The 12,911-nt window shown below is 39.2% G+C and overlaps 1 protein-coding gene across 2 annotated transcripts in view; it reads right to left on the reverse strand.

The window, feature by feature from the left end:
• col14a1a (collagen, type XIV, alpha 1a) overlaps nucleotides 1-12,911 on the reverse strand; it is a 120,022-nt gene that overhangs the window by 67,264 nt on the left and 39,847 nt on the right. For both annotated transcript variants that reach the window (XM_061050940.1, XM_061050941.1), the window contains exons 15-21: nucleotides 12,217-12,343; nucleotides 10,563-10,702; nucleotides 8,399-8,531; nucleotides 7,847-7,882; nucleotides 6,210-6,352; nucleotides 3,388-3,520; nucleotides 2,125-2,247 (exon numbers count right to left, since the gene is read on the reverse strand). In XM_061050940.1, coding sequence (XP_060906923.1) covers nucleotides 2,125-2,247; nucleotides 3,388-3,520; nucleotides 6,210-6,352; nucleotides 7,847-7,882; nucleotides 8,399-8,531; nucleotides 10,563-10,702; nucleotides 12,217-12,343 — 835 coding nt within the window. The remainder of the gene's footprint in view (nucleotides 1-2,124; nucleotides 2,248-3,387; nucleotides 3,521-6,209; nucleotides 6,353-7,846; nucleotides 7,883-8,398; nucleotides 8,532-10,562; nucleotides 10,703-12,216; nucleotides 12,344-12,911) is intronic.

Genomic DNA, 12,911 nt, shown 5'->3' on the forward strand with positions numbered 1-12,911 from the left:
CGAGACATCACAGGGGCGTTTAACTGGCAATATAAAAGAGGCAACAAACCACCAGACCCAGTGGTTGTAAGATTGTAAAAAGAATGCATCTTCACTCAAATTCAAATATTTTAGCTGACTTTCTTCAGATTATGATCATATACTTTCCTTAGTAAACTAATAACACAGAGACTAATAGACTCAACTTTGCATTTAAAAATGTAATTTTTTTTGGGTTCTTCATCATAAGATCTGAAGGTTCAGAGTATTTGCCTAAGACATGCATGTACAGTTTAGACATCCAACAATGAAAACATATTTTCAACCACACAATGCCTTGAAGAAGACCCTATATACATCTTATTCGGGACACTTTAAACAGATGTAAAAATAATTTTAGCCAACTCATGGAGCTTACTTTAAAGCACTGGCTTTCTAAGCTGGCTAGCTCAAGTGATCAAATCTGAAAGTGAGTTGTCAGCATAATCAACTGTCAGAGAGCTGCTTTTGTCTGAGAGGGGAAAAAACTCTGTGCACCTTTGTTAATAGAGATAGGACCGTAGAAAAGGGGAAAAGTGGAACAGTTCCTGCCACAAAGTCTTTCTTGAACAAACACATTTTTGGCATCTTAAATAGGGAGTGACTGTATGTCTGCAACCAATCACACTCTCCAAGAAAATAACAAGAAAGAATAGCAACAACTGCTACATGACAGACTCAAACTTTCAAAATATACAAGCTGCTATCTACTTCTGTCTCGGTCTCAGGGAGACAATGTTAAAAAAGTGATAGACAACTTTGAGTGATGAATCTGTCAACATTATCACTGTAAGCTGCTTGACACTCTGCTAATATACATGTACACAGACCTGCAACATGTGCACTCATACACATCCATGTGGCAGCTTTTCCACTCCTGCTGTAAACAAAAGCTAGCTGTTCAAACAAAGATGTCCACGAGTTCAGACAAACATATACACATAAACACACGCTCACACAGCTCCATTAAAGTACAACAAAAATCCAATAATCACAAACTAAATGAAGGCGTCTTTTTCCGGAAAATATGTCTACAAATTGCTTCATAAAATAATAAGTACCCCGCTAACATAAAATGTACAGAGTGAAGGTGAAAAAAACAAACAATTCCATTACAAGGAGAAGAATACAATAAAGATAAATAAAGGAGGAGTAGTAATTATCTTTACAACATGCCGCCCATTGGACCACAGTTTAATCAGAAACAGACTGTATTTTTTGCGAATGTTTCTGTATTTTTGAAGAAGTGGGTTTAAATAAAGAGAACTGCTGCCTTATAGCAGTTTGTGTGTGTCTGTGTGAAGGCATTTGCACACACAGGCACTATTCTTCCATGCATGTACTCTACCGAGGTTCTCACACAGAAAACAGCATCCTGACAGAATGTATTTCTCTTCATCTTAATTCTTAAAATCAGAGGAATGGAGGCCGTCTGCCTGAGGCTCTATCCACAGAGACGTGGTAATTCTGTTTAAATGAGTTAAAACAGACATGGAAACTATAAAGAGCCTCTTATTGGAAGCACGAAACAATTAGCACCACAGAAGAAAACAGAACAGTGAAAATGGGCTTTTGATGGTGTTTCAAGACTCTAAATAAATGAAGAAAGGGTAATGTCTTGTTTTTAGCTCTCGATCACTGGCGTTTCCCTTAAAACCTCAAGCTTTTCGTAAGAAGCTTTAATTAACATCTAGAGAGCCGCTTTGTTTTTAATCACAATGCCCTCATCCCAGGTTTGTGTCCAGTGGGTCCTCCCATTAAAAGCGGATTAGTATGTTTGGACGAGACTCGGTCCCACCCGGACGAAAAAGTACACACTAAAACTCCTACGATGAAAACCAGCAGTCTAATCGGGCTTAAGCGTGTGTGAGTGTGTAATGAAGGTGTGTGTGGGAGGGAACACACACAAGAATAGAAGTGCCTGTCTGTCTGGTTTTTGTGTTTTTTTTTTTTTTTTTTTTAAACCATTAAAGGAAAAAAAAAAAAGATTGAGGAAAATCTAAGTCATCCTGAAGAGACTTTATTTGGATTACTGCTTGTTTAGACAAATAATGTTAGGATAAGCATCAGTGCATGCCCATGTGTCGGTTATTTGCGTGTACGTACCATAGACGGGCTGGTAGACAATCCTGTAACCCGCTGTAGGAGACGGAGCTGGATCCCAGGTGACTCTGAAGCGGTTGTACCATTCTTCTGACACACGAAGGTTTCCAGGTGACAGGAGGGGCACTGTGAAAAAAAATACACAAAATCAGAAAACAGAAGGGGCTTCCCTGAACATCACTTCAAATAAGCCTGTGTTGAGATCCAGTTTTAGTCTTTGGTAGACTGTCGGCTGTAAGAAGAAATAGAAATAGAAATAGGTGCAGATACGCGTTAACAGGAGGATGAGTGGGATCTTTGATGACAGATAAGTTTCTGTTTTTTGTTTTCTTTCTGTACTACAGACATACAGTATTTGAAGCTTGTACAAAAACATTTGAAGTTCTGCTACACAGCTTGAGAATGATTTATAGCTTTTGTTCCTTGCTGTTGTTCACGACAATAAACACGCTAGGCATGGCACTCTGTATAAAGTTGTTGATAAACAGTTTGATAATATCCCTCGATGATATAAATTACAGTGTTACATAAATGATAGTAGCATTTCATTAAGTTTTTTTTCTAACCTTTGCCAGGATTGGCTGAATTTGAGTTATCACATGGCTATAATTTCCTATAAACCCCCTGGTAAAATGGAAAATCATGTCCTATTGTATCTCACGCCTTGAGTTATCACTGTGCTGCTTTCGAAGCTGAGAAGAGGTTTTGTATTTGCAATATGGCGAGCTATAGCCCCCTCATCTAAGAAGATTACACATATTGTCTGACATTACGATTCTCTGGAGAACGAGTCCCTGCTGCTCATAAGAGGTAATCAGGAGAACGGCTGAGAAACTCAATTAAAGCCCAACAAAATAATTCAATCGTCTCATTAATGAAATGCGCTGATGTCATTTTGAACAGTCTTTATTAAGACAATTAAGAACGCATCCATATTGCCACCGCTCTAATTTCCAATTTCCTCCAGGAACAAAAAGGAACATGAAATTAATGCAATGCAAATGAAAGCTCTGCCTGCTGCAATACAATTCACTTTCATTAGCTTACAGATTTGTCAAATGTGCTCTCCCAAAGTGGGAGCTGCATCTTTGTAAAAGGAAAATTGAGTTGACCCCAGTGGTAAATAATTTAATAGCACGCTTGTACGTGTGTGTATATGTGTATGTGTGTGTGTTTGTGTGTGTGTGTGTGTGTGTGTGTGTGTGTGTGTGTGTGTGTGTGTGTGTGTGTGTGTGTGTGTGTGTGTGGGTGTGTTCTAATGCTTACTTGTGGATCCCAGGGCAGAGACACTGACGCCGTCTTGTCCGTCATAATACATCGGTGTGACCGTGACTTTGTACTGCGTGTCTGAAAGTAAAGACTGAAGCAATGCTGTCCTCTGACCTCCAGGAATATTCATCTGAAAACAAAAACACCCACACACACACACACACACACACACACACACACACACACACACACACATAAAGCAAGAGAAAGAGAAACAAAAAAGCACATATTTAAAAAAAATACAGAGAGTAAAAATGATGAAATCTGAACACACATAGAGTATTTATAAGTGTAAATAAAACATGCATTTGTATGCCCCTTTCCTTTGCGAGTAAAGGTTAAATACAATCATACACACACACACACACAGACAAACACACACACCCTCTGGAATGCACAAACCATATAGCAGGTTACATGCACATAAAATTGTCGCTTTCTTTTTTGAGGTTTTAGTGACATTAAGAGGCAAAGATTAAGGCCAGGCTTAATTTGGTGAAACAGAAAGTGTTTGCACAACAAATACCTGAAGGGATGTGAACCACAACTGCTCAAGAATTCTGCTCACTTTCAGTTTAGTCAATAAAGTCGGTTGAGGCCAACAGAGACGGAGGAAGAGCTGAGAAAAACCTATTACTGCTATGGTTTGATTTAGCAGTATAGAAGTTTGTTCTTTTCTGCATTGAACTTTAACTTCTAAATAAATGAATTTGTATACAGAAGAACCTGTGTATACAATAAGGTGTTCTACTGTATATGTCACAGCAAGAAAAGAAACTTGTTAAACCTGATTGCCATTCAATAATACAAATGACTAATGGAGCATACGTCACACAGATGAAAGATCGAAACAGCAGTTGACAAAACATCTCCACTCGAGCTTCACTGTTTTCTTTTGTTGTCACGGCTCTGTAAAAGTCGAACTGATAATGCTGAGGGCATTTACTGTCCACGTTGTCTTAAAAAGTCAAATATCTACTTCTGAAAAGTTCAAGTTCCAACATCTATAGTTCTGTAACTCTGACACAAATCTCCTGAGGAGGACTTTGATATATGTTTCGAATCTACAGAACAAGCTTTAAAGGTGACTTTCACTGATTGTTATACATGACTATTACTTTCAATTGTAACTCACTTGCTTGGCAAAGACATTTGAGTGACTCTTTTACTCGATAACATGAGCTTTCCAAAAAAGATAAAGTTAACTTTTAAAGATCTTTATTCTTATGTAATGAACTTCTATAAGTCTATTTTTAATTGCACAGTTTAAGTTTGTTTCATCTAGGACTATTCTTTAATCTTTTTTCAGGTTAATATATATGTATGGGAGGGGGGGTCGGTTTTGTGGTTTAATTTGTAACAAATGTTTCATGTCATGTACGTCTTGTAACCTGCTACTGGATGCTTTGAATTTCCCTCAGGATCAATAAAGTATCTATCTATCTATTCAAATCTATCTGTCTATCTATCTGTCTATCTATCTATTCAAATGTTCATCTGTCTGCTTCCAAAACAAGTCTCCAACATAAACAACAGCAGAGATTACATTTTCATTGTTGTACTCAGAGCACCACTCCTCAGCCAAATGTCAGCCTGACGGTGTGTCTGTGTGTGTGTGTGTGTGTGTGTGTGTGTGTGTGTGTGTGTGTGTGTGTGTGTGTGTGTGTGTCTGTCTGTGTGTGTGTGTGTGTGTGTGTCTGTCTGTGTGTGTGTGTGTGTGTGTGTGTGTGTGTGTCTGTTTGTGTGTGTGTCTGTGTGTGTGTGTGTGTGTGTGTGTGTGTCTGTGTGTGTGTGTGTGTGTGTGTGTGTGTCTGTCTGTGTGTGTCTGTGTGTGTGTGTGTGCTAAGCGAACGCCAGGTAAATCTGTCAGAGCGAATGAAACGAGAGGAGCTGTCCACTCTGACTGCGGTGCTGAAACTCCTTAAAGTCCAAGGAGGACACACTGATTCATATATTTCTAAATGAATAAACACACAACTACTAATGAAACACACAGATTTATCCATGCTGTCTATATCTCATATCCATCAACATCAAAACACAACCAAACTTTGTGACCTGGAACAACCCTTATCTATCAGCCGGCAGTTTAAACTGTTCTCCCATTTAGTTTTGCTATTGTTTCTCTTTCCTCCACTCTTTGTTTCTTTTGCTTTTTTCCCCCTCCGCTGCCCTCCATCTCTGCTCCCAGTGAGGTAAATGGCTGCTGAAAAGATAATGGAATGTCTTCTGGCTTGGCCTGGCCTCTCCATCTTCTACGGCTCTGACACCACATTGGGAAATTAAAACAGGAGGGAGGGAGAGAGAGGCAGAGGGGAGGTGGCGAGAGGGATGGCTAGAGGGAAGGAAAACAGAAAAAAAAAGAAAGAGGACTAGAGAGGCTGGGGCACATGTATTTTGTGTGTGTGCGTGCGTGTGTGTATTAGCGATCAGGGTCAGCACATGGCACTGAGCTCAAGGGCTCTTACCACAGATAGAGGAATCAGGAAGGAGCGAGCGAGTGGACCGGTACTGAAAGTGCAATCAGTTTTTTGATAGAAGCAGATGACCCGACACTGACCGCTGCGGTGCCATCCAGTTGGCTGGAGGTGTGAAATAACAAGGATCTTCCTACAAACATTCAATGTAATCAATGATCCCAACTCCACAGTCGAGAAGTTTGTGTGTTTTTATGTGAGTTTGTTTCAGAGCTACAAAGCCCAAGGTGTGGCAGAATTGTAGAACGTGTGAAACATAAAAAAGAAAGTATGTAATCTTAAGCGAAATATGTACTTGAACATTTGTGATATATGTCTTTAAAGAAACAGCAAAATACTCACAGACGTCTCTTTTTCATCACCGCTGAGGCCAACAAAGGACACCCTGTATATCCTCACTTGGGGGTCTTCATGCTCCCATGATGCCTCCAAGCTCTGCGTGGTCTCACCACTCAGCCGAAGGTTTCTCACAGCATGACGTGCCACTGTCACACCACAACACAGACAACAGCTAAGTCTACTGCAGGATTTATGTAACAAAAAATTAACACCAAATCTTGACTTAAGCTAAATTCATTTTTGTTATCTTTGAAAATTGCTTCAGTAAACTGAGGATTAGAAAATTGTCAGTCAACATGGCAGCATGCTGAAAGAAAATCATAACAGTGTCTGTCAAGGCACCGACGTGCTCTGACAGCTGAGATGTGCTGGCTGATAAAAATAAAATTGCAGGAAACTCTGGCCTCCATACGGCTTTTTTTTAAAACTCCAAGGCATACTATTTGGATTATGAAACAAAACAATTTTTTTGTTTCTTTCTTATTTCATCAGGCTTGATATTACCTGCAAACAAAGTAAAGTCCAAGCAGCCCGGAGTTGATATAAGTCTGAATGTGGGATCCATACATAATGCAGCTTTAAACCACCAGCCTCGATTTTTTAAGAAACAAAAGCAGCTTGCTCTCTTTTAGTTAACCACTCTTGTGTTATCCACAGGAGCTCTTCAAAGTTTTAAACAGAGCAGATGTGCTGGTTTAAAGTTTGTAGGATGGCATGCAGAGCCTTAAGTACAGGAGACATGTTGCTTTTTAAGCTTTCAGAGCTGTGAGTAGGGAAACTGATTTTATTTGATCAGCTGAAGCTTGTCTCTCACACAAAAACACAAGATGACCACCGCATGGTGTCTGATAATGTTTGAACTACAGTCTCGAGTTAATGCCAACTTTATTCTCACAAGAGATCTTCGAGAAGTTTTTAATAAAGTGAACTCTGCTTTAGAATTGAATCAGTGTTTCAGTTTCGCATTCATCAGGCATCGTCAGCTCAGTCAGGGTGGAGCATTTCTAAGCACTCAGTAATTCCTGTTTTGCTTCTTGAAACTAAATGAGCAACAAAGACCAAAACTGGTCTCGGAGCTCTATCTGGAACTTTGGTTGCACTCTCTCACATTTCAGTTCTATTGGCCTCTCTGGAGTGATGCTTTAGCTTGAGTCGTGATTAAAACTTGGCCTCTCTACACAACTGGAGAGTAATTCCAGTATCAAGTACTAAGCATCGCTTGAACTCCTGCTTCCCAATGGATAAACAGAAACCCTCTGAAGATTTAATATGATGCAAAAATACATTTAAATCTAATCCAAACTGGGGCGCAGGTGGCGCAGTGGTTAGTGTGCGTGCCCAATGTATGGCGGCTATAGTCTTCCAAGCAGGCGGCCCAGGTTCAATCCCATCTGTGGCTCCTTTCCCGCATGTCATTCCCCACTCTCTCACTCCCTGATTTCCAACTCTATCCACTGTCCTATCTCTCCATTAAAGGCACAAAAAGCCCAAAAATAATCTAATCCAAACTGATATGTCCAGTCTTTTTCACTTGTGTTTTTGTCTTAAACAATCATGCTTCACGTTTATAGCAACACTGACCTATATTAAACTATCAACATGTAAAGTATTTAGGGATTCATGCTGTGGACACTTCTTACCCGTGGTTGTGGTAGCAATAGTTGTTGTCTCGGCCACTGGGGAAAGGCAGACAACATTAATATGACACTCATCAACAAATCCCTGTTTCAATAACTAAGATAATTAGACAGACACAAATTATTGATTGAAAAATAGAATTTGTTCATCTGAGATAAGCTATGATAATCAGAACACTGCAGAGGAGCTCATGCAAGGCATTTCTTTGGTCTAAGAGGTGTGGATGTTACGGTCATAAGAGGACTGTGTTATTAGACTCGTCTGGTATTCAACGAGAGGAAGACAGAGGAGAAAAACTTCCTTCATATTATCCCAGTTGCTCTTTTGTAAAGCATCTCGAGACAACACTTAGAATGAATTGGCGCTCTACAAATAATGATTGATTGGTATTCTCTGCAGACACTGGAATACATCTTAGACCTTAATGCATTATATTCCTTGCCTTCCTTAATCGTATCTCTGGAAAAGTTGTGTGTTGACTAGATAAGCAAAAACACAACCAATGCCCAGGTAAGTGCCAACACAGCTACGCCAATCACTGACGTGTCACTTACATGTGGTCTCTATTACAGAGGCGGTGTCACTCTCAGATTCATCGTTGAATACGGCCGTCAACATGACTTCATACTCAGTGAAGGGACTCAGGTCTCTCAGGATGTATCTGTTATCACTTCCACTCAAGATCACCTACACAAGAAACACAATCATGTTACAAGTGACTTTCTACACATGTTCAAATAATCAAATGTTACATTTCTATCTGTAGTTTTAAATGGCCAAATATGTGCTGCTTTATCAAGTGCAGAATGTTTTCTGTTTGATACATTTTCATACTGAAAAAAAAGGTTCAAAAACTGCTAAAGTTAAGTGCCTCCCATTTTAAATCACAAATTAAAAGCAACAGCTAATCCCACTCTCTTCTGTTTTCTACATGAATTTGTTGTTAACTTTATTTGCAATAAGAAAAAAATAGTTCCCTGAGAAACCCTTAACAAGAGACTTTGAGCGTTAACCAACAGTCTGACACAATTATTTATAGTGTAAGTGAAACAGCAGACGTTTAGAATCAAGGCCATCACTGAGCTTTAGTAGACAGAGCTGTTAAAAAAAACAAATCACCTCAGTGCTCGTAATTTCAGTCATAAAAACAGCAGGAAACGGCGGTGCATAATTCAAAAAGCTGCAGTCTATGAAAACAAACTTGTGGGGATTCGGTTTTTAACACTGTGTAAAATAAATCATGAATCATAGAAATGAATATAATCAGAGTGTGCAGCATTTAAATGTACTATGCAATGTTAAACAGAAAAGGGTTTAAATAAGACCATTGTAAGATCATCATAACATGAGGTATTCAGAAATGAGCTGCCTAAACCAAACAACACAGACAGTTGGATCAACTTCTGCTGCAGGTCTCCAAATGTCCACCTTAATTTGTACAACACAGAAATGGATCGGACCAAAGTACATACAAAGAGGTCATCAAAAGTACAGCTTGCGTCCACAGAGAGCAACAGTGAAGTTGGAATTTACTGTGGATGGCTCGATAACTGTATTATGTGCAGGAATTGGCTTCTTTCAGAGCCCTCTGGGGCACAGTTGCATGCAAATTTCACCAGTGGGGGCGGCCGTTTGTGCTTTCACAGGAGCAAGTGCATCTTTAGTGATTCATTCTCTCTTCATATTAGATCTCCCTTCATTTAGTGATACATATCTCCTTATTTTATAGCATTGTCCTCTGCGGCATGTTGCCTGGTTAAAAGGTGAAGCCAATCAGACATTCTATCGATGGAGCAAGACCCCCCAACCTGCTCCAAAAAGGTGTATAGAAGACAGGAAAACAAGTGAATCCAAATGAAACATCATGATGCACAAAAAGGATCTCATTGATAATTGTGAAGTTTTAATCTGAGTAATCCTTTGCTCTGATTGTGTGTCTGTGCCTGTGTGGCTGTTTGATTGTGTTATGTTTAATCTCCTCTTGGATGTGTAATGTAGAGCAGACAGTGGAGGATGGTGTGTGTGTGTGTGTGTCTGTGAATGTTTGGTTGGACATGTGTTGAGTATGTGGGTGAGAGACAGACAAAAGCTGCATGTATCCCTTTCTTTATGCTGGTGGAATTACCAGCCCACCTCTCCAACTCCCAAGAGTGTTATTTTCAGCTCTGATGGCTTTCAGTAAACACACACACACACATACACACAGACACACTTTTTTTTTTTTTTACAAACCTATGGGCTCTATCGCTGCCGCCCAGCTGCCTCTAAACCCCAGATCATGGTAATAAAACACCCAAGCCATTAATTTCTAGATTTATTCAGCCTTTATTTATACTCTGTTGAGCCAGGGGTTTTACCAGCGACCAGTAGTGGAGTTGAGCTTATGTGCAGGTCTATAGAGTACAGGATCCCTGTTATCTGGGCACATGGAGTGCAGCCACTTCTCTCTCTGGAAACAGAGATAAAATGGAACCCTGGCTAAATGAAAATTTCAGAAACCATGTTGGTTTTCTATCTTTTGATGCTGAATTATAAATTGGTGTTGTAATTTCCAGTTTAAGGAAGAGAAGACACAATTGTACCTTACTCATAGATTTGCCAACAAGATTTATGAGGATGGTCTTTACTGCCTGATTTAACTTTTAGACAAGAGTAAAAAACATCTTTTAGAAAAATCTTTTTGAAACAAAAACATGTATATGTTGCATATTTACTGACCTCCTTTGTGTCACTGCCTGTGATTGGTGCCCAGGAGAGTCTGTAAAGGACGATGTCACTAGCTGAGTGATCCCAGCTGACCTGGAAGCTTTCTGTGCTGACCTCACTGGAGCGCAGGTTCAAAGGACCAGGAACAGGAGCTGAATGGTAGAGAAGAGGGGTTTTTTTGTGTGCATTTTGTTACATATATATATTCCTTTTAATCTAGCGGTCAATACCATTCTGAACATTTTTAATTAACCTGATGAATTTCCTTTTAGATTTCTGATATTAAATGAAGGAGAACTAGCCAATGGGAGCTCAGCTGACAATATGTATGCAGTCATAAAACTTTCATGGAACTGTGCATGAAATATTTTCTGTTTGTTATAAAGCTAGAACAAACATTCTTTTTAATTGTTATCAATAAGTATATTCCCAAAATGTGACAACCAGTATCCAGGTTGCACAAAGTGTAGCATCAAGACGTGTGTTGTTAAAAACGTGAGAGTTAAAGCCCTCATGAGGACCTTTGGTTTGTGTTGATTTTGGCGCCCCCTGTGGACATCCTGGTACCTCTTATTTCTTTGCTAATTCTGTCTTGCTTATGTGTACGTAGTGCAACCAAAAAAACTCATCATTCTTTCTTAATTGTTCATCGAGAATCTGAAAGAAAAAAGGTCGTTGTTGTCGGCAGGAACAATTTCATCTATTAATAACAACTAAATATAAATACTAAGTCTGACTGCTGATGGTCTCGTTTGCTTCTGTGGGTTATAAAGACACATCAATATTATTTTCTGAATATTTCATAATCAGCTGAAAACTCCTCACAGGAGCTTTAAATGCAACATATACTACTAACATGATACGCTTACTAAACTAGACGTAAACTGCTGCTTCACTTGATGTAGGGGCTGATTTATGGAACAGGTTTAACTGTTTCTGGTTTCTGTTTGTTGAACATTTAATCTAACTTTTAATAACATTTTTGTACAGTACCAAAGCCCGGGCCCTCATCATTTCCTTTTTGTCCACTCAGAAACATAAAAGTGCTGACACATTTGTGTGTGTTCATGAACCTCCTCTTTTAAAGCTGCTCCATTGAACAAAGTTTGCCAGTAGACAAATAAAAATCAACTTGGCCCTTTAAAGTCAGTAAGTTTAAAAGTTGCTGGCCAGAAATACATTTCTTTCTGCTGACTCAGCACTGGAGCCCGACTGATTGTTGCTTAAAGGGATATTTCAACAAATCAATATCTGTTAGCATGACAGAATAGTAAGGGACAGCGAAATGACCTTTTAATGTGACTCTGCTATTATGCTGAGGTGTAAATGAGATGGGCAGACAGCCAAAAGAGTAGAAGGACCGCTGGAGGTAATAAAATTCAACACTTTTTGGCCCCAAGAGAGGAATGGTTTGCCTCCCCAGGGTACGGATACATCTAATTTCAAGAAATTGAGGCAAAATGTCTTAAGCAGAGATTGGAAAAAGGACATGGATTATCACCAATTTGGAAGACAAATTGAAAAATAAATGAACAAATAGACTTAGTTATTACCAATGGAGGGAACATTTGTCAGCTACATCTGTTCATTCAAAAAAAAGATTTACTTACTAATTAAGCACTGTTTTTCAGTAGTATCATTACAGTCATGAAAATCAGTTTCTTACTGGTTGTGAATCCATCTGTGAGTGGCTCTGACTGGCCCTCATCATATAAGGCAAATACGGCAACTGAGTACTCCGTCAATGACGATAAACCATTCAGGTCAAAAGTGTTGCCAGAGGACACCTCCACCTGCAAACACACACACACACACACACACGCACACACACACACACACACGTGGTCACTTGACATAACAAGACAAAATCGTTACAAAAATGAGATAATTTGAACACAGCCAACTACAGAGGACTCAAATGTATCTGAATGTCCAATAAATAGATGTATTGTACTTTGTGTTGTTTACATATGCGTCTACTGTATGACACTGTGAGTTTACCAGCCATTCTTTCAAGCGTTTATCCAACTAATGTATTGACACTAAAACACACACACAGACACACACACACACACACACACACACACACACACACACACACTTTCTAGCTCATACCAATCACGCCTGTGTAAATGTAATACCTGTTCATTTTCCAAACTAATTTATATCACTGCTCAATACTCATTATAGTTTGACCTTTGCAGAAAAACAACAATCTAATTAATCTCCTCTTCTATCCTTCCTTCTATTTTAACACTTTCTGTCTCATCTCATCCAGACACAGATGCTCACAGATAGAAATGCTGTTAAGTTATAATACATAGACACATAATAAGAAAATGAGGTACGAAAAAACTTGAA

This window comes from Labrus mixtus, chromosome 11 (assembly GCF_963584025.1).
Source record: "Labrus mixtus chromosome 11, fLabMix1.1, whole genome shotgun sequence".
NCBI classification, from domain to species: Eukaryota; Metazoa; Chordata; class Actinopteri; order Labriformes; family Labridae; genus Labrus; species Labrus mixtus.